General features: G+C 44.5%; 1 protein-coding gene across 1 annotated transcript; it reads right to left on the bottom strand.

Moving 5' to 3' along the window:
• Positions 1–855: 855 nt before the first annotated feature.
• Positions 856–5,610, bottom strand: LOC127571156 (ADP-ribosylation factor-like protein 14). Its single transcript, XM_052017246.1, has one exon. It carries the CDS (start codon positions 5,542–5,544, stop codon positions 4,957–4,959), a length of 588 nt encoding a protein of 195 aa, XP_051873206.1. The 5' UTR covers positions 5,545–5,610; the 3' UTR covers positions 856–4,956.
• Between the last annotated feature and the right edge of the window lie 16,553 nt (positions 5,611–22,163).

Here is a 22,163-nt window from a genome sequence, read left to right on the forward strand (position 1 = left end):
AGGTAAATGGATAGGAAAGGTTTAGAGGGATATAGGCCAAACACAGGCAAATGGGATTAGTATAGACAGGCATCTCAGTCGGTATGGATGCATTGGGTTGTTTTCATGCTGTATAACTCCATGAATCTGTGAACCTAGCCATAGAAGGCTATGGACCTTGCTGGGATATTGGGAGACGGGATTAATACACGAGGGTGTCTATTGGTCAGCGTGGGCAAATTGGGCAATATGGCCTGTTTCTATGCTGTATGATTCTATGACTGTTTAAAAGTTAAGGGTCATTAAATATGCACAGGTCTGCTACTGGTGCTTAACAGATAAAAATCAAAGACTACATCCTGCAGAGAATGAATAAAACTTTCAGGTCCAAAGGTTAGGTTTGGGCATTTACTTTGAAAATTGATGGAAATTCTTTTCATATGAGAAAACAGATGAAGAACTTCCCCAAAACTCCTCCCCTGATCCAACATATACCATAAGCAGGCAACCCTGCATTATGGGATAGTTGCCTTCCAAAAAAAATGGTCTGTTACGCAATTTTCCATAATGCGAAGCTATGTCATATCCGCTTGTGTCAGAAACGCAACTTGAAAAAAAATTAACTTCTTGTTTAATTATTTTTCTACATAAGTTCTCTAAGAGAGAATTTTACTTTCTATCTCAAAATTTTGGGTAGTGATTTGTGAATTCTGTAATTACCCTAATGGCTGTAAGGGATGGTGTGGAGTGGGGGTTGGGGAGGGAGGGGTGGGTTTGCATGTACTGTTACGAACCAGCAACAAAAGAAACACTCTGAATCATGTATAAGTGTTTAAAAACTACTTTATTAATAGCTACTTATGATAATAAGAAAAATAAAAGTAAAGATGTTAGAATGTTAGAAGTAAAACTGTTATATCTTAAACATTAACCCCAAAAACTAAACTCGTAGTGTGTGTGTGTGGCAAATTCCCAAACTCCAAGTCCAGGAATGGTTCTTAAAGTTCAGTTCAGCAAGCCATAAGGTGAAACGTGAGCAAAAGCTTCTTCAACAACCACCGTTGACTGGAGACAAAACGTAGATGTAGAGAGAAAATAGAGAGTAATTACGAAATCCAAATGTTCCATGATGGAACCCAAACAACGCCTCAGTGTTTACTCAGCAGTGACCACTCCACCGCATCTTCCTCACCCCAAAAGGCTTTCGAATCGTGGCAGTCCACACAAATACCTGTTTCCTTCTACAGGTCAACAACAAAGTGAACTCCACTGCTTTGTTCCGAAGTATCTGCCACCCTGAAAAGCATCCGAGACGTGGCCGTCCGCATAAATACCTGTTTCCCTCTACAGGTTAACAACAAAGTGGACTCCACCGGATTACTCCAAAAATCCATACATGGATTGTAGTGACAGGCACAGTTACTGATTTCCATCCATCGATAGAGACTAGCAGGCTGGTGTCTCTCTCTCTCCTGCTCTCTCTCTCTCTCCTCTAGACTGACTCCGACTGACTTCTCCAAAAATGTCATTACGTCCTTTATCTTCTGTTGTCGTAACCACGCCAACACACACACACACACACACACACACGCGCACACACACACACACACACACACACCACTATGCGCTATCTTAAAGGGACATTCACGAATAGTAACCCAGTTCATAACAGTACCAAGGTTTTGGTCTGGGTGGAGGAGTAATGTTGCAGAGAAATGGCTGTGAGTGGTCAGACAGAAATTACATAGGTAACATATCTGGCAATAAATTCTTAATATTCAGATATTCATTTAAAATATCTTGATTTGAAACCTTTTAAACATTTTTTCTTGCAGTCAAAGAATGACTAACAAAACAAAAGCAAACTGATCAACGTTGACACTACAAGGATCGAATGGAAGAATCCCCTTGCCTTCCCCATTCAAGATCCTGGCAGCGACATCAGCATCATTCCCTAGAACACTTAAGGCCTCACACACTACACATGCTGGACCTATTCTTGAGAACAAATAGAGTTTACTGCTGTTAATTTATTGCAGCTGATTTCAAGGGTTTTGGAGATGGAAAGTAAGCTGTGGACATCATGTTTCCATTGGATCATTGGATGATGCAAATCTAAATGGTCTGGTATGGTCTATGCTCTGAACCAGCACTGATCATTCAATGTTTGCAAGCTGTCTAATGGCAGGTTTCACTAAATGCAAGGAATGCTATGTTAGAAGATTGCCATGTATCATAAAAGAATATTTTAGATGGTTAGTTTGGAGCATTAAAACTTTGGTACCCATGTGGAACAAAGTTAAGCCTATCAGGATCACCCATCTATGCCACATATGCTGCTGTGTTTTTGGTTCTGGGATGAACCAGAAAGAAAGATCTTGCAGACTGGATGTGCCCTGCAGGCGTATGTTGTATATCAATGTAGTAGGTTAAAAAGAAAGAGACTTACAATAGCGTTAAAAAGAGTGATAGGCTGGAGTGACTTGGGAATTGGGGTAGAAATCTATAAAAGATGACGTCTGCCTTGATTTTTATCTTTCAAAATTCCATAGATTCTAGATAGGTCCTGATGAATTAGCAAGGGTCATCTTCAGGTTAACAAACTGCAACCTGTGAAGTAGCTTGGGAATAAATCCTGGGGTCCTCAGCTACTTACAATATAGAATACTGACCTAGATGAATGAACCAAGTGTGTGAGCAAAGTCCGATATTATGTATGTGAGTTTGTTCACAAAACTTAGATAGGTGGGAAATTTAGTTGTGAGAACAGGAAAACTCTACAAAGACATTTAGATGAATTGGCAATAGGTTGCAGATGTATTGGAGAAATGTAAGGTTATCCACTCGGTTAGAAAATTAGAAAAGAAAAATATTATTGAAAATTTCAGACTCTCAAGGTTGTAAGGAAGTGTTGCTGACCAGAAATATTGATAGGTTTCTCTTTCCACAGACGCTGCTTGGTCAGCTGAGTTCTTCCAACATCTCAGTTCTTGTTTTCCCGAGATTATCAAATGTTGGCATTCAGAGAAATCAGGGGTTCCTTGTACAAGGAACAAAGTTGACATGTAGGTACAGCAAATAATAAAAAAAAGAAATGGGAAAGTCATCCTTGTTGCACAGAACACAAGAGTAAAAAATTCTGCTGCATCTATACGGATCCTTGGTGAGACCAACCTGAAACACTGCACATAGTTTTGACCCTATTCTTTAAAGGCATATATACCTGCCTTGGTAGCAGTGCACTAAAGACTGATTCATGAGATGAAGGGGTTGAACTCTGAGGGAAGAACAAGTAGAATGAACCCGTTTTCTCAGGAGTTTAGACAAATAAGAGGTGACTTCAGTGAAACATGTAAGAGTCTGAGGGACCTTTGTAGATATTTAACCTGAAGAAGTCTAGAACTAATCTAGAATAGTCCTGATAAGTGAGGCCGCCACTAATTTACATGCGTACTTGATACTTCTTATGGACCATTCACTGATAGCGCTTTCCACAATTGTGGCAAAGTGAGAAAATGCCATTTTTAACAGTATACTGTAACTTAGGTATTAAAACATAAGGTGTTATTTCCTTGCTAAAAATATAAAAATCAGAAGGTATAACATATATACTGTTCTATGGGATTGTAATTTTGTTACCAATTTTTGCATTGATGTAAATAGGTTTTAGTTTATTTGCCATGAAGATGAAATATTGATTGCATACTGGTTTGAAGTAAAGTCACTGGAACTCAGTTGAATGTATAATTTCTAACTTGATGTGGCCGAGCACCTGAATTTTGTTAGGAAGGTTCACTACATTAAGGCACTATATAAGTCCTATGAGGATAGGTTGAGTGAGCTAGGGCTTTTCTCTTTGGAGAGAAGGAGGATGAGAGGTGACTTGACAGAGGTGTACAAGATAATAAGAGGCATAGGTTGAGTGGACAGTCAGAGACTTTTTCCCAGGGCGACAATGGCTAACATGAGGAGACATAATTTTAAGGTGATTGGAGGAAGGTATAAGGAAGGGGTAAGTGGTGGAAGGGGTAAGTTTTTTTTACACAGAGAGTGGTGGGTGCATGAAACGTACTGCCTGCAGAGGTTGTGGGGGCAGATACATTAGGGACATGTAAGAGACTCTTAGACACATGAATGATAGAGAAATGGGGGGCTATGTGGGAGGGAAGGGTTAGATAGATCTTAGAGCAGGATAAAATGTCTGCACAACATTGTGGGCCAAAGGGCCTGTACTGTGCTGTAGTTTTCTATGTCCTATGTTCTAAGTGCACATTGTGGTAAGTACAGATGTGTTAGCTTATAGGGGGTTATTAGAATATTTAAGTAAATGAATTTTAATTTCTCATTGGGAGCAGGTCAACTTGCGGACAAGGAGTGGTGTGCTGCTGCCGTTGTTAAGAATTATACAGTAACTTTCCATGATATATTTCCAGTTTCAGAATGAATTAGCTTTTAGATGGTTAGACCAACACCTATCAATGCGCTTTAAGACTCAGAAATTACAATTCATTATTTAAACACTCTGGGCCGCTGTAACCCACCTGTGCTTAAAACAGCAACTTGCACTTACATAGCGCCTTTAAAGCAGTAAACGTTCCTAACAAAATTCAACACCCAGCCACATAAAAAGATACTAGGACATTCGATATGCAGGTCTTATGCAGAGCGTTAAAGAAAGGGAGGGAAATTGAGAAGCGACTGTAATTTAGGGATGGATTTCAAGGGGCTGGGGTTCAGGTATCCGGTTGCTTCTGACATTCATTACACCAACATAATGGCTTCCAAAACATTATTACGCTGCTTCTATATTAATTCGGATCAAAAAAACAAAAGTAAGAGACAGAACTGTGACAAACGGATTTTAGATTCGACCTAGAGCGTCAATGCATCAGTATCAACATATCGAACTGTTCGTGTTCCTTCGTTTCACACAGAACGACAAGGAGTGTAAATTCCGCACAGTTGGAATACTTCTGTTCATCTGTCTTCTTGAATATAAATGTGTGGCCCTTCGTCTTTAGAGGGCATTTTCCTTTTGACGTGTGAAATTAAAACATTAAAGGCTGCGCTTAATCCCTCGCCCGTCTTTGCACAGCAGGGCTGGACGTACCAGTCTCGGTCCGAGCAGCATCTCTTCAGATGGAAGCGTTTGGTGATTTCCTCTGCAGACAGCGCACCTTTAAGATCCTGCTTGTTTGCCATGACCACCACCGGGATCCCTTTCAGACACTCGTGTTTTAGCGTCCGTTCAAATTCTTTCCTGGAATCTTCCATGCGCTCCTTGTCGGCGCTGTCCACCACAAACATGAGCCCGTCGGTGTCTTGAAAGTAAAAGGGCCAGAGTTGCCGCATCTTGTACTGTCCCCCAACATCCCAGACTGTGAGGGCCACGCTCTTATCATGCTGCAGCATTTCCACGTTGAAACCTATGGTGGAGGCAGTGAGAAATTCAGTATTACTGAATTTTAGTTTGTATAACAAGGTGGATTTACCCGCTTCCTCCAGACCCAACATTAAGATGCGAACGTGTCTCGTTTTCAATTCTTTGGAAGTCAACAGACCCATGTGGACTCAACAATGTAATTGTTCTACTGCTGAATGGTTCCCACCAGAGCTTAATGAACAAAGCAATTTCCGTATCTCGGCTGGCCACCTGGGAGACGCTAATAAAAAAGCAAACAACTGCGGCTGTGCATACAAAGCCTACTAAATCAAATACTGTAAAAGATAAAACGGTGTTTGGTTTGGGCGCTGATATCGATGCAAATAAGCAAGTTGGAGCAAGTGACGGGGGGGAAAGTACACGCAGGTGACTCAGAGGCCACATGCCAGAGTTGCTTAATACACGGGATTGGTAACTCACTTGGGAAAAGTATCTTCTAGCAAAGACTTAAGAAAATTGGAGCAGGAGTGGGCCCCTCCGCCCCTCAAACCTGCCCCACCATTCAGTACGATCATGGCTGATCTCATAGAATCATGGAATCATAGAACAGTACAGCACCAACAGGCCCTTCGGCCCACAATGTTGTGCCGACCTTTAAACCTCACCTAAGACTATCTAACCCCTTCCTCCCACGTATCCCTCTATTTTAAATTCCTCCATATGCTTACCTAGTGATTTCTTGAATCTGATCAATGTACCTGCCTCCACCACCACCCCAGGCAGCACATTCCATGCCCCAACCACTCTCTGAGTAAAAAACCTTCCTCTGATATCTCCCTTGAACTTCCCACCCCTTACCTTAAAGCCATGCCCTCTTGTACTGAGCATTGGTGCCCTGGGAAAGAGGCGCTGGCTGTCTACTCTATCTATTCCTCTTAATATTTTGTACACTTCTATCATGTCTCCTCTCATCCTCCTCCTGTCCAAAGAGTAAAGCCCTAGCTCCTCTAGTCTCTCCTCATAATGCATACTCTCTAAACCAGGCAGCATCCTGGTAAATCTCCTCTGCACCCTTTCTAACGCTTCCACATCCTTCCTATAATGAGGCGACCAGATCTGGACACAGTACTCTTAAGTGTGGTCTAACCAGAGTTTTGTAGAGCTGCATCATTACCTCGCAGCTCCTAAACTCAATCCCACGATTTATGAATGCTAGCATCCCATAAGCTTTATTAACTACCCTATCCACCTGTGAGGCAACTTTTAGGGATCTGTGGATATGAACCCCCCAGATCCCGCTGGTCCTCCACACTGCCCAGAATCCTGCCATTAACTTTGTACTCTGCCATGGAGTTTGTCCTACCTGGAGTCTGATCTACCTCAGGCCTCATCTCCTCTTTTGTGCCAGTTCCCCATTGCCTTCAATTCCCTAATCTTTCAAAAAATGTGCCTACTTTATCTCTAAATACTGCCAGTGATCTAGCCCCACGACCCTATGGGGAAAGAATTCCAAAGACTTACCACCCTCTGTGAGAAATCTATACAACTCAGTTTTAAATGATTGCTCCCTAATCTTGTAAGTACATTCCCTCATTCAAAATTCTCCTACGAGTGGAACATCTCAGCATCTACCCTGTCATGCCCCTCATTGAATGGTTCAATAAGCCGTCCTTCACCTTTCTAAACTCCATAGAATATAGAACTCATTTATTTAGCTGCTCATGTATGGACAATCCTCTCACCCCAGAAAATACTTTGTGGATCTCATTTCAACTGCCTCCAATGCCAGTATATCATTTCTTAAATAAGAGGAGCAAAACTGTGCACAGTAATCCAGCACAAGCTGCAGCTTTCCACTTAACTTTTCTTAAACTATGAAACCGTATGATATGCAGTATCATAGTTTAAGAAAAATGAAGTGGAAAGATATTCTCGGCATAACCAAACTTCATAAGTAAAAAAAGAACAAACTGCTGGAGGAACTGCTGGAATCAGAATCACTGACAGTATCAGGGTGAGAGGTGAGGACTAAGAGAACTCTTATCCTGGTTCTGTATATCACCCACCAGCCAATGTCTCCCAGCTCAACCCCTCCCCCACCTAACTCCATCTGCCCATCATCAATCTTCTCACCTGATTCTACCTATCACCTGCCAGCCCCCTGCCCCACCCCTCCCCCTTACCTCTTAATACTGGCTATCTTCCCTCTACACTGTCAGTCCTTATGCAGGGTCTCAACCTGAAACATTGACCATCCTTCTGCCTCCACAGATGCTGCCTGAATTGCTGTTTCCAACATTTTCTGTTTTTATTTAATATTATATTAGTGCTCTTTTGTTGCTGGTTCCCCTCTGAACAAAATAGAGACCAGGTCACATCACCAACTAGTATTAATTGCAATTGGCTGCCCAATGTACGAATGATAAATATACACAAACATGATTGAAAATCTAAATGTTTCAGAAGGGAAACTTTAAGCACCCTATTTTATAATTGCTGTCACTCACAGCAATTTCGTGACTCCAGATCAAAATACAGGAGTCATAAAAAGCTTAAATAAAGAATCCAGAAGGAATTTGTTTACGCAGAATAATGATAACAGAAGATATGGATGCTGGAATCTGGAGCAACAAACAATCAGCTGGAGGAACTCAGCAGGTCGAGCAGCATCTGTGGGAGGAAAGAAACTGGGTCAACAATGACCCGATGCAGGGTTTTGACCCGAAAGGTCGACAATTTCTTTCTTCCCACAGATGCTGCTCGATCTGCTGAGTTCCTCCAGCAGATTATTTGTTGCTAATGATAACAGGAAACTGGCTGCCACATAAATGGATGAAGCAGATGGCAGAGACGATTAAATACAAGCTCACTTCATGAGGGAGGGAGAGGGAAAGAAAGATAAGGGGGCAGGGTGAGCAGAGTATTGAATTCACATGACAGCCTTAGCAAAACATCTCAAGCTGTTTTACAGGCATGCAATCAAACAAGCTCACTGAACTATATAAGGAGATTTTAAGATATGTATTCAAAAGCTTGGTCTGTGGTAGCTTTTCAAGTGAGAATCTTAAATGTGGGAAGAGAAGTAATGAAGTGATATGTAGGGAAGGAATTCCAGAGTTTGTAGCTCAAGTTATATTTGGACTGATTATAATCAGATATCTTCAAGAAGCCAGAGTTGGAGAACTGAAGACATCTCTCAAAATATCTTGGTAGAGTGGTAGTACAGGATTAGTACAGTCACTGGATTAGTAATCAAGAGGCGTGGAGATCCAAGTTCAACTCTCATTGTGGCAGTTGTGGACTTTAACTTCAGTTAATAACCTGAAATAAAAATAAATTAATCATTAGTCATGATGACCACAACACTATCAGATTGTTGTAATTTCTTCACAGAAGGAATTCTACCATTCTTACCTGTTTTGGTCCATTTGTACCTCCAGAACAGCTGATATGTTGACTCTTAAATAACCCAGCAAGCCACTTGTGATATCAACACACAGATCCTCAAAAATAATCTAAGAATACTTTGTGAACGAGTGAGATTTTGAAGGAATTTAGAAAACCTGGATGAAAATTCTAAAACTGTAGTATTAGTTAATTGAGTATCAGTGTAAGTCAATAAGCACAGGAGGAATGGTGAACAAGAGTGCAAATTATGGTAAGGGCAACAGAGTTTTGGATGACAATGGTTTACAGGGGCTAGATTGGGGGAAAACAGCCAGAAGTGATCTGGAATAGTCACAGTATAGAGGTAATAAAATTTGGATGAACAGAACTGGGGTGAAATTGGGCATTAAAATGACATTGATGGCACACATACATGGCTGGTAGTTCATTTTGGGTTGCTGTGAGTCCTGTTTACCCTCAGATAGTTGCCAGGGAGAGGGATGGAATCTGTAGCAATGGAACAAAATCAAAATCAGTTAATTGAGAAAAAATAGTAATTTAGTCACTTAATTGGAGAAAACTTTTCTGCATCTTGTATTGGACATCAAAAAACTATTGGAGGAGTTGAGAAGGATGGTGAGGAAGAGCTGGACATTGAGAAACTGATAATAGTCATGTTTCACTGCAGATCTTTGGAAAACCAAGAAAATAACTATGGTAGTGAACATAATTTTTGTATAAATTAAAAGTTCTGTCATATAGAGAACATCTGAATGTGAAGCAATCTCAGTTGAATGATCTCCCCTGAACCAGTGATCAATGAATACAGAAAATCAGCATTTTTTTAATAGTTATTCACATTCTTAAAAGATGAAACGACCACCTGAAATCGTTCAGTTTAGGAATTGCCCTGGGGCATTGCTCCAGCAGTATTGGTAAAGGATGAATATGGCTGGAACACCAAGAAAACTCATTGCACAGCTTGTCCTGTTGGCAGTGCATCTTTTAAGTTCATATTAATAGGCAAGTAACATCTCAACCAATGCTACATAACTTCATTATGAGGCAATGTTATATGGTCAAGACATCAAATGGGGCTTGAAACTACAACCTTCTAAAAGACAGGACAGCTAATGTGAGCCAAGAGCATGATGTTCCATTTGCAAAAAAAATGATTAAAAGACAAGAACTTAATTATATTTTGGTTTTTGAACCTCTGCAGAAATGATAGGAAATATTAATTATTAACCATATCTAACATTATCAATTGGAGAACTCCTGTGGAAATTCTTCCTTGTTCCTAAGGGTGGCACAGTGGTGCAGCTAGTAGAGCCACTGCCTTGCAGTGCCAGAACCCGGGTTCAGTCCTGATCCTTGGTTACTGTGGTGGAGTTTAACTGTTCTAAATGTGACCGCATGTGTTTCCTTCAATGCTCCCACATTCTAAAGACATGCAAGTTGGTAGGTTACTGGCCACTGTAAATTGCCCTTGGTGTGTTGATGAGTGCTGGAATATGGGGGGAATTGATGAGAATGTGGGGAGAATAAAAGAAAGGATTAATGTAGGATTAGTGTAAATGGGTAGTTAATGGTTGGTGAAGATTTGGTGAGCCAAAGGGGCTATATCTCCCTCTGATGCTATGACTCTTGTTACCTATTTTGATGTTTGTCACTCTGGACCTAAAAGGAGCCAAAACACATATGCAATCTTTCAAAATTTGATAATTATAGCTGAAATGTAAGAGAACAAGTTTTGAAACATATTTATGAAAATGCCTTCTGAATTATCTGTTCTGTCTGCTTTAGGTCAGGTCCTGAGCCAAGTGCCACACGAGATTCTTGATCCATTCCCTGGGAAAGACCAGTTGAAACAGGAAGTGGAACTTGTCAGTGCGCGTAGATGGATTAGACACTTTAAAAAGATACTAGATGAGTCAATGAGAGAAAATGGAATAGTAAGAAATGCGGAAAGTCTGAACTGAACTAATTTCATGGGAGGAGACTCAAATTGAACCAAATACAGTAATTCCTTGATTTACAAACATTTGATTAATGAATTCTTGTAATTACACAGTTGACTCTTTGGTTTTGAAATTCAGCTGAGGCAAAGGGGGAGAGCTGGGTGATCTCAAGTTATTTTTTTCAAAGGAATTAAGATGATAAAATACTTTACCTTTCTGTGAGTGGCCTGCTGTGGTCCCATTAAGGGCTGAAAATCAAAAAAAAACTACAGATGCTAGAAATGGGAGCAGTTGGAGAGAGAAAAAATAGAACAAAACTGATTGAGGAACTCCTGTGGAATTCTCCCTTGTTACCTATTTTGATGTATGCTATTCTGAAAATAAAAGAAGCCAAAATACATCTGCAATCTGTTCCAGTTCTGATGATTATAGGAAAAATGTAAAAGCACAATGCTGTTTAGAGAGTGAGAATACCAAGAAACTTGAAAAGATGCAAAGTGCAGGGATTTAGGACACGCCCAACAAGTTTGGCTGTGCTAGTGGAGAGAAAAAATCTGAGTCAACATCACAGATGGATAAATTACAGCAGAAATGGCCAGTTCTAATAAAAATATAAAAGGCTAGTTATCTGAAGTTGGAGAATTTGATATTAAAAGCTGCAATGTGCTCAGAAGGAAAATAAGGCACTCTTCTTTATGCTTTCATGGAACATTGTTGTAACAGTGCAGGGAATGCTACAGACAGATAGGACAGAGTGTGAGAGAATGGAGAGTTAAAATGGCAGACATCAGGGAGCTCTGAGTTGACCCAGTGGATTGAATGCAGGTGGTCTGCAAAGCCGTCACCCATTCTGCAATTGGTTTCTCTGATGTAGAGGAGACCACATTGTGAACACCAGATGAATCAATCAGGTTTATTATCACTAACATATGTCGTGAAATTTGTTGTTTTGCAGCAGCAGTAGAGTACAAGACATAAAGACATAAAAATTACAATAAGTTACAAAAATAAATAAATAGTGCAAAAGAGGAATAACGAGGAAGTGTTCATGGACCGTTCAGAAATCTGATGGCAGAGGGGAAGAAGCTGTTCCTGAAACATCGAGTGTGGGTCTTCAGGCTCCTGTACCTCCTCCCCGATGGTAATAACGTGAAGAGGGCATGTGTTGTGTGAAATCGTTCTTTTAACTGTCTTAAGGATCAAAGACTCTGGAAACGAGCTTTGTAGATGAAAACTAGTTTAATCACAAAGGTAAACATGGGACAGAATGGATGGGAACAGACACACGCTCACTCACACACAGGATACCACAAACACGAGAGGGAAATCACAACTGGGCTAAAGTACACTCACACACACACACACACAAATACACACAAGCACACAGTAACAATGTACAACTTCAGGATATAACACTTCAATGCCCATCCCACACTAGCATCGGCCCTTAACGCTCCCTGAGTCTGAGTGAAACGCCCCCTGACCATGTGGTGATGCACTCTTACTAATGATCTCTGCAGCGTTGTCTCACTACCCCTGGGGACATCAAAAGAGGAAGGGCTAGTGGACACAGCCCTTTCTATGGCGCTAGGAGGCTGGGTGGAGCCTCACTGTTATGATTTGAATGAACCAATGGTGTGGAAGTCAAAGACAAAGGTTCCTGCCACAGCCAATGGTCAGGCAGGTTCAGAGACAAAGGGTACTGGTCAGGCAGGTTCAGATGCAAAGGTACTCTCACACCTGAGGGGTGGGTGGAGCTGCACCTTGATTGACAGTAGTATCACTTCCGACCAGAGGAGCAATGCTGTCCTCCAGTCAGTGGGGTTCATTGTCATTGATGTTACGTGACATCCATGTGGATTTCTCACAACATTCCACCCCTCGGAAGTTAGACAACTTGCCAATCAAGGGAGGAGCTATCAGGGTACACAGAAACCATAGTCAACAAAAGGAGGGCAATGGCCAGTGGGTGACAGTAGCCCAACATCCCCCAGTGACCCAAATGGCCACTTGTTTCCCATAAGGTGTCGTGCTGGAGGAGCTGGTCCCTTGGTTCTGAGTTTTGGCCACCGAGTCCCCGAAGTGAGCAGCCAGGTTGGAGGGGTTGCTGGATTTATCAGAGATAAAGGTGCAGGACTCCTCTGTAATCACCGCACATGTACCACCATTCGCAGCGAGTGGACCATCCAGGGCCGTCTGATTCCATCAGGTTACCAGCCTGGCTGCAGCCGGCTCCGCTGCTGTCGTCGTTTCTCATGGGACAGTCTGGCCGTGCAATACGGGGGGGCAGGCTATCCTCTCGAGCCTCTCCACCTCCGTGATGGCCCTGCTGTCCCTGTACCCACTGCGTGCTGGGTGCTCCCCTGTTCATCGAGTGTGGATTCAGGGCACCGTCAAACACTGGAGGACAGCAACTGTACCAGCCCGTGGGGAGCCACGGGTAGGTACTGGAGCCGGAGATCCAGTGGGTCCTGTTTGGAGTTTAGGGAGCCCCAGCTTAGCGGCACCATCGGCAGTGGTCATGGGGGCACCCGGACACCAGTCTTGCTCAAACTCACAACGGCCAACTGAAAAGGCGGAATTGTGCTCATCCTGGAGTCTACACCAGCATTCCCTTGGCATGCTCAGTAACTGTGCTCTGAGGGTCGGGACTCGCGTGGAGGTCAAATTGTATGAAGAGAAATACCAGCTCCTGAAACACCCACCCCATTCGGAATCTCTGGAAGGAATTGCAGTGGTGGGGCAAATGATGAGGAACTGCCATCCAGCCCCCCCAGAACATGGATATAATGAGCCCCACAGGTGCAACAGGGAGACCAAACCGCGCAACACCGAGAGACCGAACCCGACAAACGCAACAGGGAGACCGAACTGCGCAACACTGAAGCAACAGAGATAAGAGGAAAACTGATAAAAACAAGAGAGTCCATGTAAACAGTCTATTCTGACAAGTAGCCAAAGGAATCATTGTCAATGGCAAGGCTTCAACGGCATGTGCCTGGATTCAGGGGTAGATTCAACTGTTCCACATGCTCCATGGTTCCATCTTTGGAGGTGCTGGCAGATCCGTGGGTAATTTCAAGGGAAGGTTGAGCAGACATCTTGTCAATCATCACAGTCAGCAGAAAGAGATGGAGGGGGGAGGGAGCAGTGCCATCGTCCTGAGGCGGGGGAAACAAACTCATTCCCGGCAGGTCAGGTGTCGGGTATGGAGACAGGACAGGTTAGTTCGACCCAGAATCGCGACCCACCGAGTGTCCCTGGGACCGCGCGCAACAACTTCTCCCTTCTGAGGGGGTCCAATGTAATGGGTAGCTGCCACCCCTAGGGGGAGCTGAAGCAAGGGCGGGCGGCAGCCTTGTTGAAGTGTCTGTAGTCCACCATCATGTGCTGCGTCCTGTTCTTTTTGTGGACGGGCCAGACGGGGCTATTAAAAGGGGAGGCTGCGTGCCTAATGACTCCCTCCTACAGCAAGACTTGAACGGCCTCTGTACTATCTTGATGTCCCCCAGGCACCCTATACTGCCGACTGCAGCTGACCTTGGAGGGAGGGGGGACGACAAGCTGTTCCCATTTGGCCACCCCGACCACCATTATGGCACGGGCAACTCCAAAAGTGAACTTGCCTCGGTTGGTGTGTAGGGACTGTCCCATTCATCCCTAGTATGCATTCAGGCAAATCTGCAGTTAAGACAGCTACAGTCCGAGGAGGTTGGTTCTCGACAGCCATGCGGACCTTGACTTCCCTCGCGGGCAAAAGGGAACCCCCCCAACCCCTCTATCTGCATCTGTGGCCCCTTCCACGCAGCGTGGTTACCTGGGATGATGGTGTGTTGGGCACCTGTGTCAATGAGTGCCATCCACCTCTGTACGTTCCTTTTTCCCCAGTGTATTGCTACTGGTATATGTGGCCTCAGGTATATGTGGCCTCAGGTCTCCCAGGCAGGAGAGGGCAGTGGAACAAATGCGCCGGACCCCTGGCCTTCATCCTGTGGCAGGGGGGTGGGGGCGGGGGCCTGCCACCCCTTGGGTGAAGGTTCCTGCTGGCGGAGATGGGCTATTTCTTGTCTCAGCAGGTCCTGGAGCTGAACCATGAGTGCAGGGGAGACTGTTTCAGGTGGGGGAGGGGCGGAGGCAATATCAGTATTTGCAGGGGCAGCCCACGTGGTCTGGCGGTTGGGGGTGCCCCTGTGTCTGGTTTGGACCCAGGGTGGCTGGTTTGGACCCAGGGTGGCTGTGGATCTTCCCGTGGCCGGGCTTCCCCCCACAGAGCTCTTTCCACCGCGCGTGGAGAGCGGAGGTCGGGACCCTGTCTATGCTGCGCGCAACAGGTCTAGGTATAGCTGCTTGCGCGTGGGACGGGGGGTCATGTCCCCAGCCCTCGTCTCCGCTCTGCAGACCTGGGTGGGCTTCCCCCACTGCAAGAACTCCAGCCCTTCCAGGAGGGTGATGGTGTCCCGCACGGTCTTCCCGTTAGTGCGCTGGTCACCCTGGTGTTTTCTAACAACCTGCGATCGCTGGGCCTCTCATAGATGCCGGTCACCAGCGCCCATTCCCTGACGACCCCGGTGCCCTCACTGACCGTGCTCCACTGCGGTCGCCCATATAAGTCCCATTTGAGGAGGGTAGGGTACCGGACCTTCACTGCGGTCACTACCCGATCCCACAGGGTAGTACTGTTCCCAGTACCTCCATGTGGCGCCCGCAGGGCATTGTTAATGCTCAATTGGTCAGACAGGCTCCCCAGGGCACATGCCTCCTGATGGGAGAGGCTCACGTTAGAGGCCCCCCCATCCCACAGCTGGAGCAACCACGTGACCAGGTTCTCGCCCAGCTGCTGGCGGTACCAGTCCGCCAGCTGCGTTAACTCCTTGATGGAGAAATCCCGGGTCTCAGTAGTCTTGGAGGGACCATGGGCACTTCCCCCTGCGGGGGCCTCATCCTGACTCCCCTCCCCTCCCTGTGGTGGACCTGGGACTGCATGGTGACGGGTCGAGCATGCAGGGGTTCGGGTGGGTAGGGGGGAGGGCGGACGCAAGGGAGCCCCTTCTCATCGTGCGCACCCTCATCGTCCGTATCCATCCATATATCCCCGTCCCCAAGCCATGTGTCCAGCCAGTCACCGCGCCGGACCAGGGCTCGGATTTTAAAGGGATCTGGCTGCCAGCCAGCTCTGCGGGCGGCTTGTGCCTGCTGCACCTGGACCAGCTGACAGGCGACCTCGGTACCCCGGACCTCAAGGTCGTTGGCCCGGGTCTGGGCAGTTTGGGGTGCAACACTGTTGTCGGAGGGTCTCTATCTCTTTCCCTCTGGAGGCAGGTATCCTGCAACTGGCCAGTAATCTCGACCTGGCGCCTCAGGAAGGATGCCAGGAGCCAGAGGGCACCCCTTTGGCTCCCCTTGGCACTGGGGAACCCTGACTGCTGGAGGAGGGCCACCACATGGTGTCCCAGTTTTTCACCACGTGGATCTAACTGCTCGGCCCAGTCCACTGGCTTACCATGGTCTGCCAGCATGCTGGCCAAGCTCCCAAATCTCTCACTCTCGTCTGTCCACCCCTGGATCCTCTCCTCTGTATCTGCGCTAGCTTTGTATCCCCAGTTCCAAAACATTCTCCCCGCATTTGTGTCCAGCCAAAATCCTCAAGGCCCTGCTTGCAGCACCAAATGTTGTGTGAAATCGTTCTTTTAACTATCTTAAGGATCAAGGACTCTGGAAACGAGCTTTGTAGACCAAAACTAGTTTAATCACAAAGGCAAACGTGGGACAGAATGGATGGGAACAGACTCACGCTCATTCACGCACAAGATACCACGAACACGAGAGGGGAATTGCAGCTGGGGTAAAATACACACACACACACACACACACACACACACACACACACACACACACACACACAGAGATACAAACAAGCACACGGTAACAATGTACAACTTCAGGATATAACACTTCAATGCCCGTCCCACACTAGCATTGACCCTTAACGCTCCCTGAGTCTGAGTGAAACACCCCCTGACCATGTGGTGATGCACTCTTACCAATGATCTCTGCAGCGTTGTCTCACTACTCCTGGGGTCATCAAAAGAGGAGGGGCTTGTGGACACAGCCCTTTTTATGGTGCTAGGAGGCTGGGTGAAGCCTCACTGTTATGATTTAAATGAGCCAATGGTGTGAGAGTCAAAGACAAAGGTTCCTGCCACAGCCAATGGTCAGACAGGTTCAGAGACAAAGGGTACTGGTCAGGCAGGTTCAGATGCAAAGGTACTCTCACACCTGAGGGGTGGGTGGAGCTGCACCTTGATTGACAGTAGTATCACTTCCAATCAGAGGAGCAATGCTGTCCTCCGGTCAGCGGGGGTCAGTGTTGTTACTGTCACATGACATCCATGTGGATTTCTCACAACAGCATGTCCCGGTGGTGAGGGTCCTTAACGATAGATGCTGCTTTTTTAAGGCACAGCCTCTTGAAGATTTCCTCGATGGTGGGGAGGGTTGTGCCCGCGATGGAGCTGGCTGAGTCTACAACCCTCTGCAGCCTCTTTTGATCCTGCGCATTGGAGCCTTCATACCAGCCAGTGATGCAACCAGTCAGAATGCTCTCCACCATACTTATGTAGAAATTTGCAAGAGGCTTTTGGTGACATACCAAATCTCCTCAAGCTTCTAATGAAGTAGAGCTGCTGGTGTGCTCTACTTCACGCTTGATTACACTTGATTAGAAGAAGTGCAGGTGAACTGCTGCTTCACTTGGAAGGACTGTTTGGTTAGGTAAAAGGACAGGTGTGTGGTTGCATGGGAAGGTGCTATACGTAGCGGAGTGGGTGATGGGGGTAGAAGAACAGACCAGGGAGTTGTGAAAGAAATGGTCCCCTTGAAATACTGAAAAGAGGGGGATGATTTTTTTATGGTGGAATCTTGAAGCTGGTAGAAAATGCATTGAATGTAGAGGCTGGTAGGGAGGAAGGTAAGGATCAGGGGAACTCTGTCCTTTCTCTTCACAGGAGGAGAGGGACTGAGAGCGTAAGTGCAGGAAATAGATGAGATATGGTCAAGTGCCCTATCCACTAGGGGAAACCAGGAAGAGGGAAAACGTCTCAAGAGGCACCTCTGTGGAAAATCCCATCATCAGAACCGATACAAAGAAGATTGAGGAACTCAGAGAATGGAATGAGATCCTTACAGGAGGTATGCTGGGAGGAAGTACAGTCGAAATAGCTGTGGGAGTCTGTGGCTTGTAATAGATAATTTTTGTTAGCCTATCCCCTGAGATGGACTTGGGGAAATCCCAAAAAGGAAAAGACAATGATAGACCATGTGAAGGTGAGAGCTGGAAGGATATTGGTAGCAATGAAATTTTCAAGCTCTGTATGAGTGCGGGAAGTGGTACCATTGGAGTCGTCAATATATTGGAAAAAGTTGAGAAAGCTCCTCAAGTAGGACTTAAATAAGGACTGTTCCAAGCATCCCACAAAAAGACAGGCATAGCTTGGGCTTGTGCTAGCTCTCATGGATACACCTATGGTCTGGAAAAAGTGAATGGAGTTGAAAAAGAAGTTGTTCAATGTGAAGATGAGTTCAGCCAGATGAGTGTGTGTTGGTGGAGAGGAACAGGTTGGACCTTTGTTCAAGAAGGAAACAGAGGATTCTTGGTCCATTAAGTGCTGATAGTTAGGCTTCTTTAGTTCCTTGGAGAACTTGCTCCACCATTTTCTGACTAATTTTGACTAGAGTCTTATAAGCAGTGCTAGGGCTTGTGTTGAAGTCACAGAATACTCACAGAGTGTCAATATCTGTGTCAGGAGAGCACTCTGAATACCTTAAAGTGATGGGAGATCACAATCTCACATTCATCTATTCACCCCTCCCCCACCTCACATACAATTATCAATATCTACATTTTTACATTGGATATAATTTAGGAAAGTGTGCCCAAAAATCACAGAATGATCACAACAGCCAGAATAAAAATAGTGTTGTTTTATGACCATTTGAGTGCACGATCCTTGCTGAATTTAACCAATGAGAAATGATGTATTTCAAAATCCTTATCTGGACCCAATCAGAGACAAGTGTGTGGCAGTGCAAGAGGTGGTCCATGGTGTTCCATTGCTGGAAGTACATTTAGTTCATCCAAGTAAAGCCTTTCACAACCATTTTTAAGATGCAAAGTGTTAAACTGTCTGTACAGTTCTTCAGTTCTATTCCAAACTTATTGCCAATTCAGATTTTTATGTTAGTATTTGAGGCAGCATTAACTGTGGAAATTTGGTTATTTTCATATATCCACTACTATGGGTAAAAGTAGAGTTTATGGGATACTTTGTAGAAGGTGCTTCTGCTGAAACAGTAATAAAAAAAGGGCGTGCATATTGAGCTTCTTTGGGACAATTATTACAATGAGGCAATTCAAAGAACTAACTAAATCCAGCAAGATTCTGAGCTCATGCTGGAGTCACAGATGTATATAGCATGGAAACAAGCCCTTCAACATAACTTGTTCATACCAACTAAGGAGCCTACCTGAGTTAGTCCCATTTGCTTGTGCTTGGCCCATATCCCTCTGGGATAACATGTACCTATCCAAATGAATTTTAATCATTGTAATTGTACCACTTCCTCTGGCAACTCGTTCCACATTCCTACTACCCACTATGTGAACAACTTGCACCTCATGTCCCCTTTAAATCTTGCCCCTTTCACCTTAAACCAATGCCCTCTAGTTTTAGACTCCCCCTACCCTGGTAAAAAGATTGTGACTACCTACCCTATTTATGCCCATCATGATTTTATAAACCTCTATAAGGTCACCCCTCAGACTCCTCTCTCCAGGGAAAACATTCCCAGCCTATCCAGTATCTCCTTTTAACTCAAGCCCTCCACTCCTGGCAATATCCTTGTGAATCTTTTCTGTACCATCTCCAGCTTAATCACATCCTCCTGTAGTGTGGCGATCAGAACGGCACACAATACTCCAATTGCGGTCTCTCCAACATCTTGTACAGTTGTAACATGATCTCGCAACTCTAGTACTCAGTGCCAGCTGATGAAGGTAAGCATCCCATGTGCCATCTTCACCACTTCTCTACCTGTGTCACCATTTTCAGGTAACTATGTACTTGTACCCCTGGGTCCTTCTGTTGTATAACACTACCCAAGACTGTGCCATTCACTGTGTACATCTTGGCTTGGTTTAACTTCCCAAAATGGATCACTCTGCACTTGTCTAAGTTAAATTCCATCTGCCATTCTTTTGCCCACTTTCCCAGTTGATGTCAATTTTGTTGTAACCTTAGACAGCCTTCTTCACTGTCCACCATATGACCAATTTTGGTGTCATTTGCAAACGTACTAATCATGCCACCTAGAATTCTCATCAAAATCATTCATTTATATGATGAACAACAGTGGACCCAGCACCGATCCCTGTGGCACACCGATCACAGGCCTCTAATCTGATAAGATAGCCCTTCATTACCACCCTCTGACTTCTTCCACCAAGGCAATTTTGTATTTAGTTGGCTAGCTCACCCGGGAACTCATGTGATCTAATATTCTGGATCAGGCTACCCTGAGGCACCTTGTCAAAGGCTTTACTAAAGTCTATGTTGACGACGTCTATTAGCTGAGCTAATCCCACTTGCCTGTGTTTGGCTCATTATCTCTCCTCTCCTATCCATGTACCTGTCTAAATTCCTTTTAAATATTGTAATTATCTCACCTCTACCACTTCCTCTGGCAGCTCATTCCACATACCCACCACTCTCTTTAATATAGTTTCCAGATAAGGGAGTTGGGAGACTTCTTCAGAATTTTCTCTCCTTCCTAGAAGGGTGTGGATAGCCAATAATTCAAGACTGAGAACAATATATTTTAGACACCAAGCAAATCAACGGATATGTCAATGCATAGAATCATTCACAATCTTATTGAAAGGTGGAGCATCTCAAGGAGATATTTGGCCAACTCCTGCTCCTATTTCCCATGTTCTTATTTATGGCACAGATCAGACATTATCTCTTTTAGTGGTGGGCCAGATTCAAGGAACTAATTGTCCTCCTCATGTTCTTTTGTTATATGCCGAATCACAATTAATATTGTAATGGTCCTGAGGTGATTAATACTTTGGTACGGATTACCCAAAGTTATTCCACACTTAGAAAATTACAGAAAGCACAGTTTCATACTTACATGCTGACACTTTCAATTCAATATCAATTGCAATCAATCTAAATTAAGATTCCAGACTACAATGGGTAACTCCCTGAGCTGATAAATGTTGGTAGCCTGCATGAGACCTCAAGTATGGTCACCTCTGACCAATCTTGGACATGAAATGATGGTAATGAACAGCTTACTGTAACATCTAGAGCCCTTTAAGAATCCATTCTATGCAATATTGGATTATTTAAGGCAGTTCTGTTTCAGCAGCTTGCTAGATTTTGCCTTTTCCTCTGAATTGTAAAATGCTTACTAAAGAAATGAAAACACCAAATACTTATATGCTGCATTCCACAAATGAATTTCAACTACTAAATGCTGCATAGATCCTCACCTTAATTTCAAAGGGCACATTTGTTTTTCAATATTCATCATATTTTGTAGATAAAAGGGAGATATCACAATTGAGCGCCCTCCTCATCCAAGTAAATCTTCTACCCTAGATAATTCAATGAATATTACAACCATTGCATTGTGGAGTCATAGAGTTATATAGCACAGAAACAGGTGCTTTGGCCCAAGTCATCCATGCCGACCAAGTGCCTTCCTGAGCTGGTCCTATTTGCTTGCATTTGGCCCATGTCCCTCTAAACCTTTCCTATCCATGAACCTGTCTACATGCCTTTTAAACATTGTAATTGTACCCACCTCCACCACTTCCTCTGGCAGCTCGTTCCATATACCCACCAAACTGTGAAAAAATTGCCCCTCAGTTCCCCTTTAAACCTAGCCCCTCTTACTTTAAACCTATGCCCTCTGGTTTTAGACTCCCCTACCCTGGAAAAAGACTGACCTATTCTAAGCTCCTCATTCATTCTATAAACACCCTTCAGCCTCCTGTGCTTCAGGGAAAACAATCCCAGCCTATCCAGTTTTCCCTCCAGTCCCAGCAATATCCTTGTTAATATTTTCTGCACCCTCTCTAGCTTAAGCACATCCTTCCTATAGTATGGCAAACAGAACTGCACACAATATTCCAGCCCTCCAGTCCCAGCAATATCCTTGTTAATATTTTCTGCACCCTCTCTAGCTTAAGCACATCCTTCCTATAGTATGGCAAACAGAACTGCACACAATATTCCAGGGGCAATTCAGCAATATTATATACAGCTGCATAATGATGTCCCAGCTCTTGTACTCAATGCTCCATCGAATGAAGGCAAGCACACCATATGGCTTCTTCACCACTTTGTCTACCTGTGCTGCTACTTTCAGGGAACTCTGTGCTTGTA

This window comes from Pristis pectinata, chromosome 6, assembly GCF_009764475.1.
Source record: "Pristis pectinata isolate sPriPec2 chromosome 6, sPriPec2.1.pri, whole genome shotgun sequence".
Classification (NCBI taxonomy): Eukaryota; Metazoa; Chordata; class Chondrichthyes; order Rhinopristiformes; family Pristidae; genus Pristis; species Pristis pectinata.

What these genes read in the sequence shown, in the direction of transcription:
- LOC127571156 (XM_052017246.1), bottom strand. Translation starts at nt 5,544, where the DNA reads ATGGGTCTGTTGACTTCCAAAGAATTGAAAACGAGACACGTTCGCATC.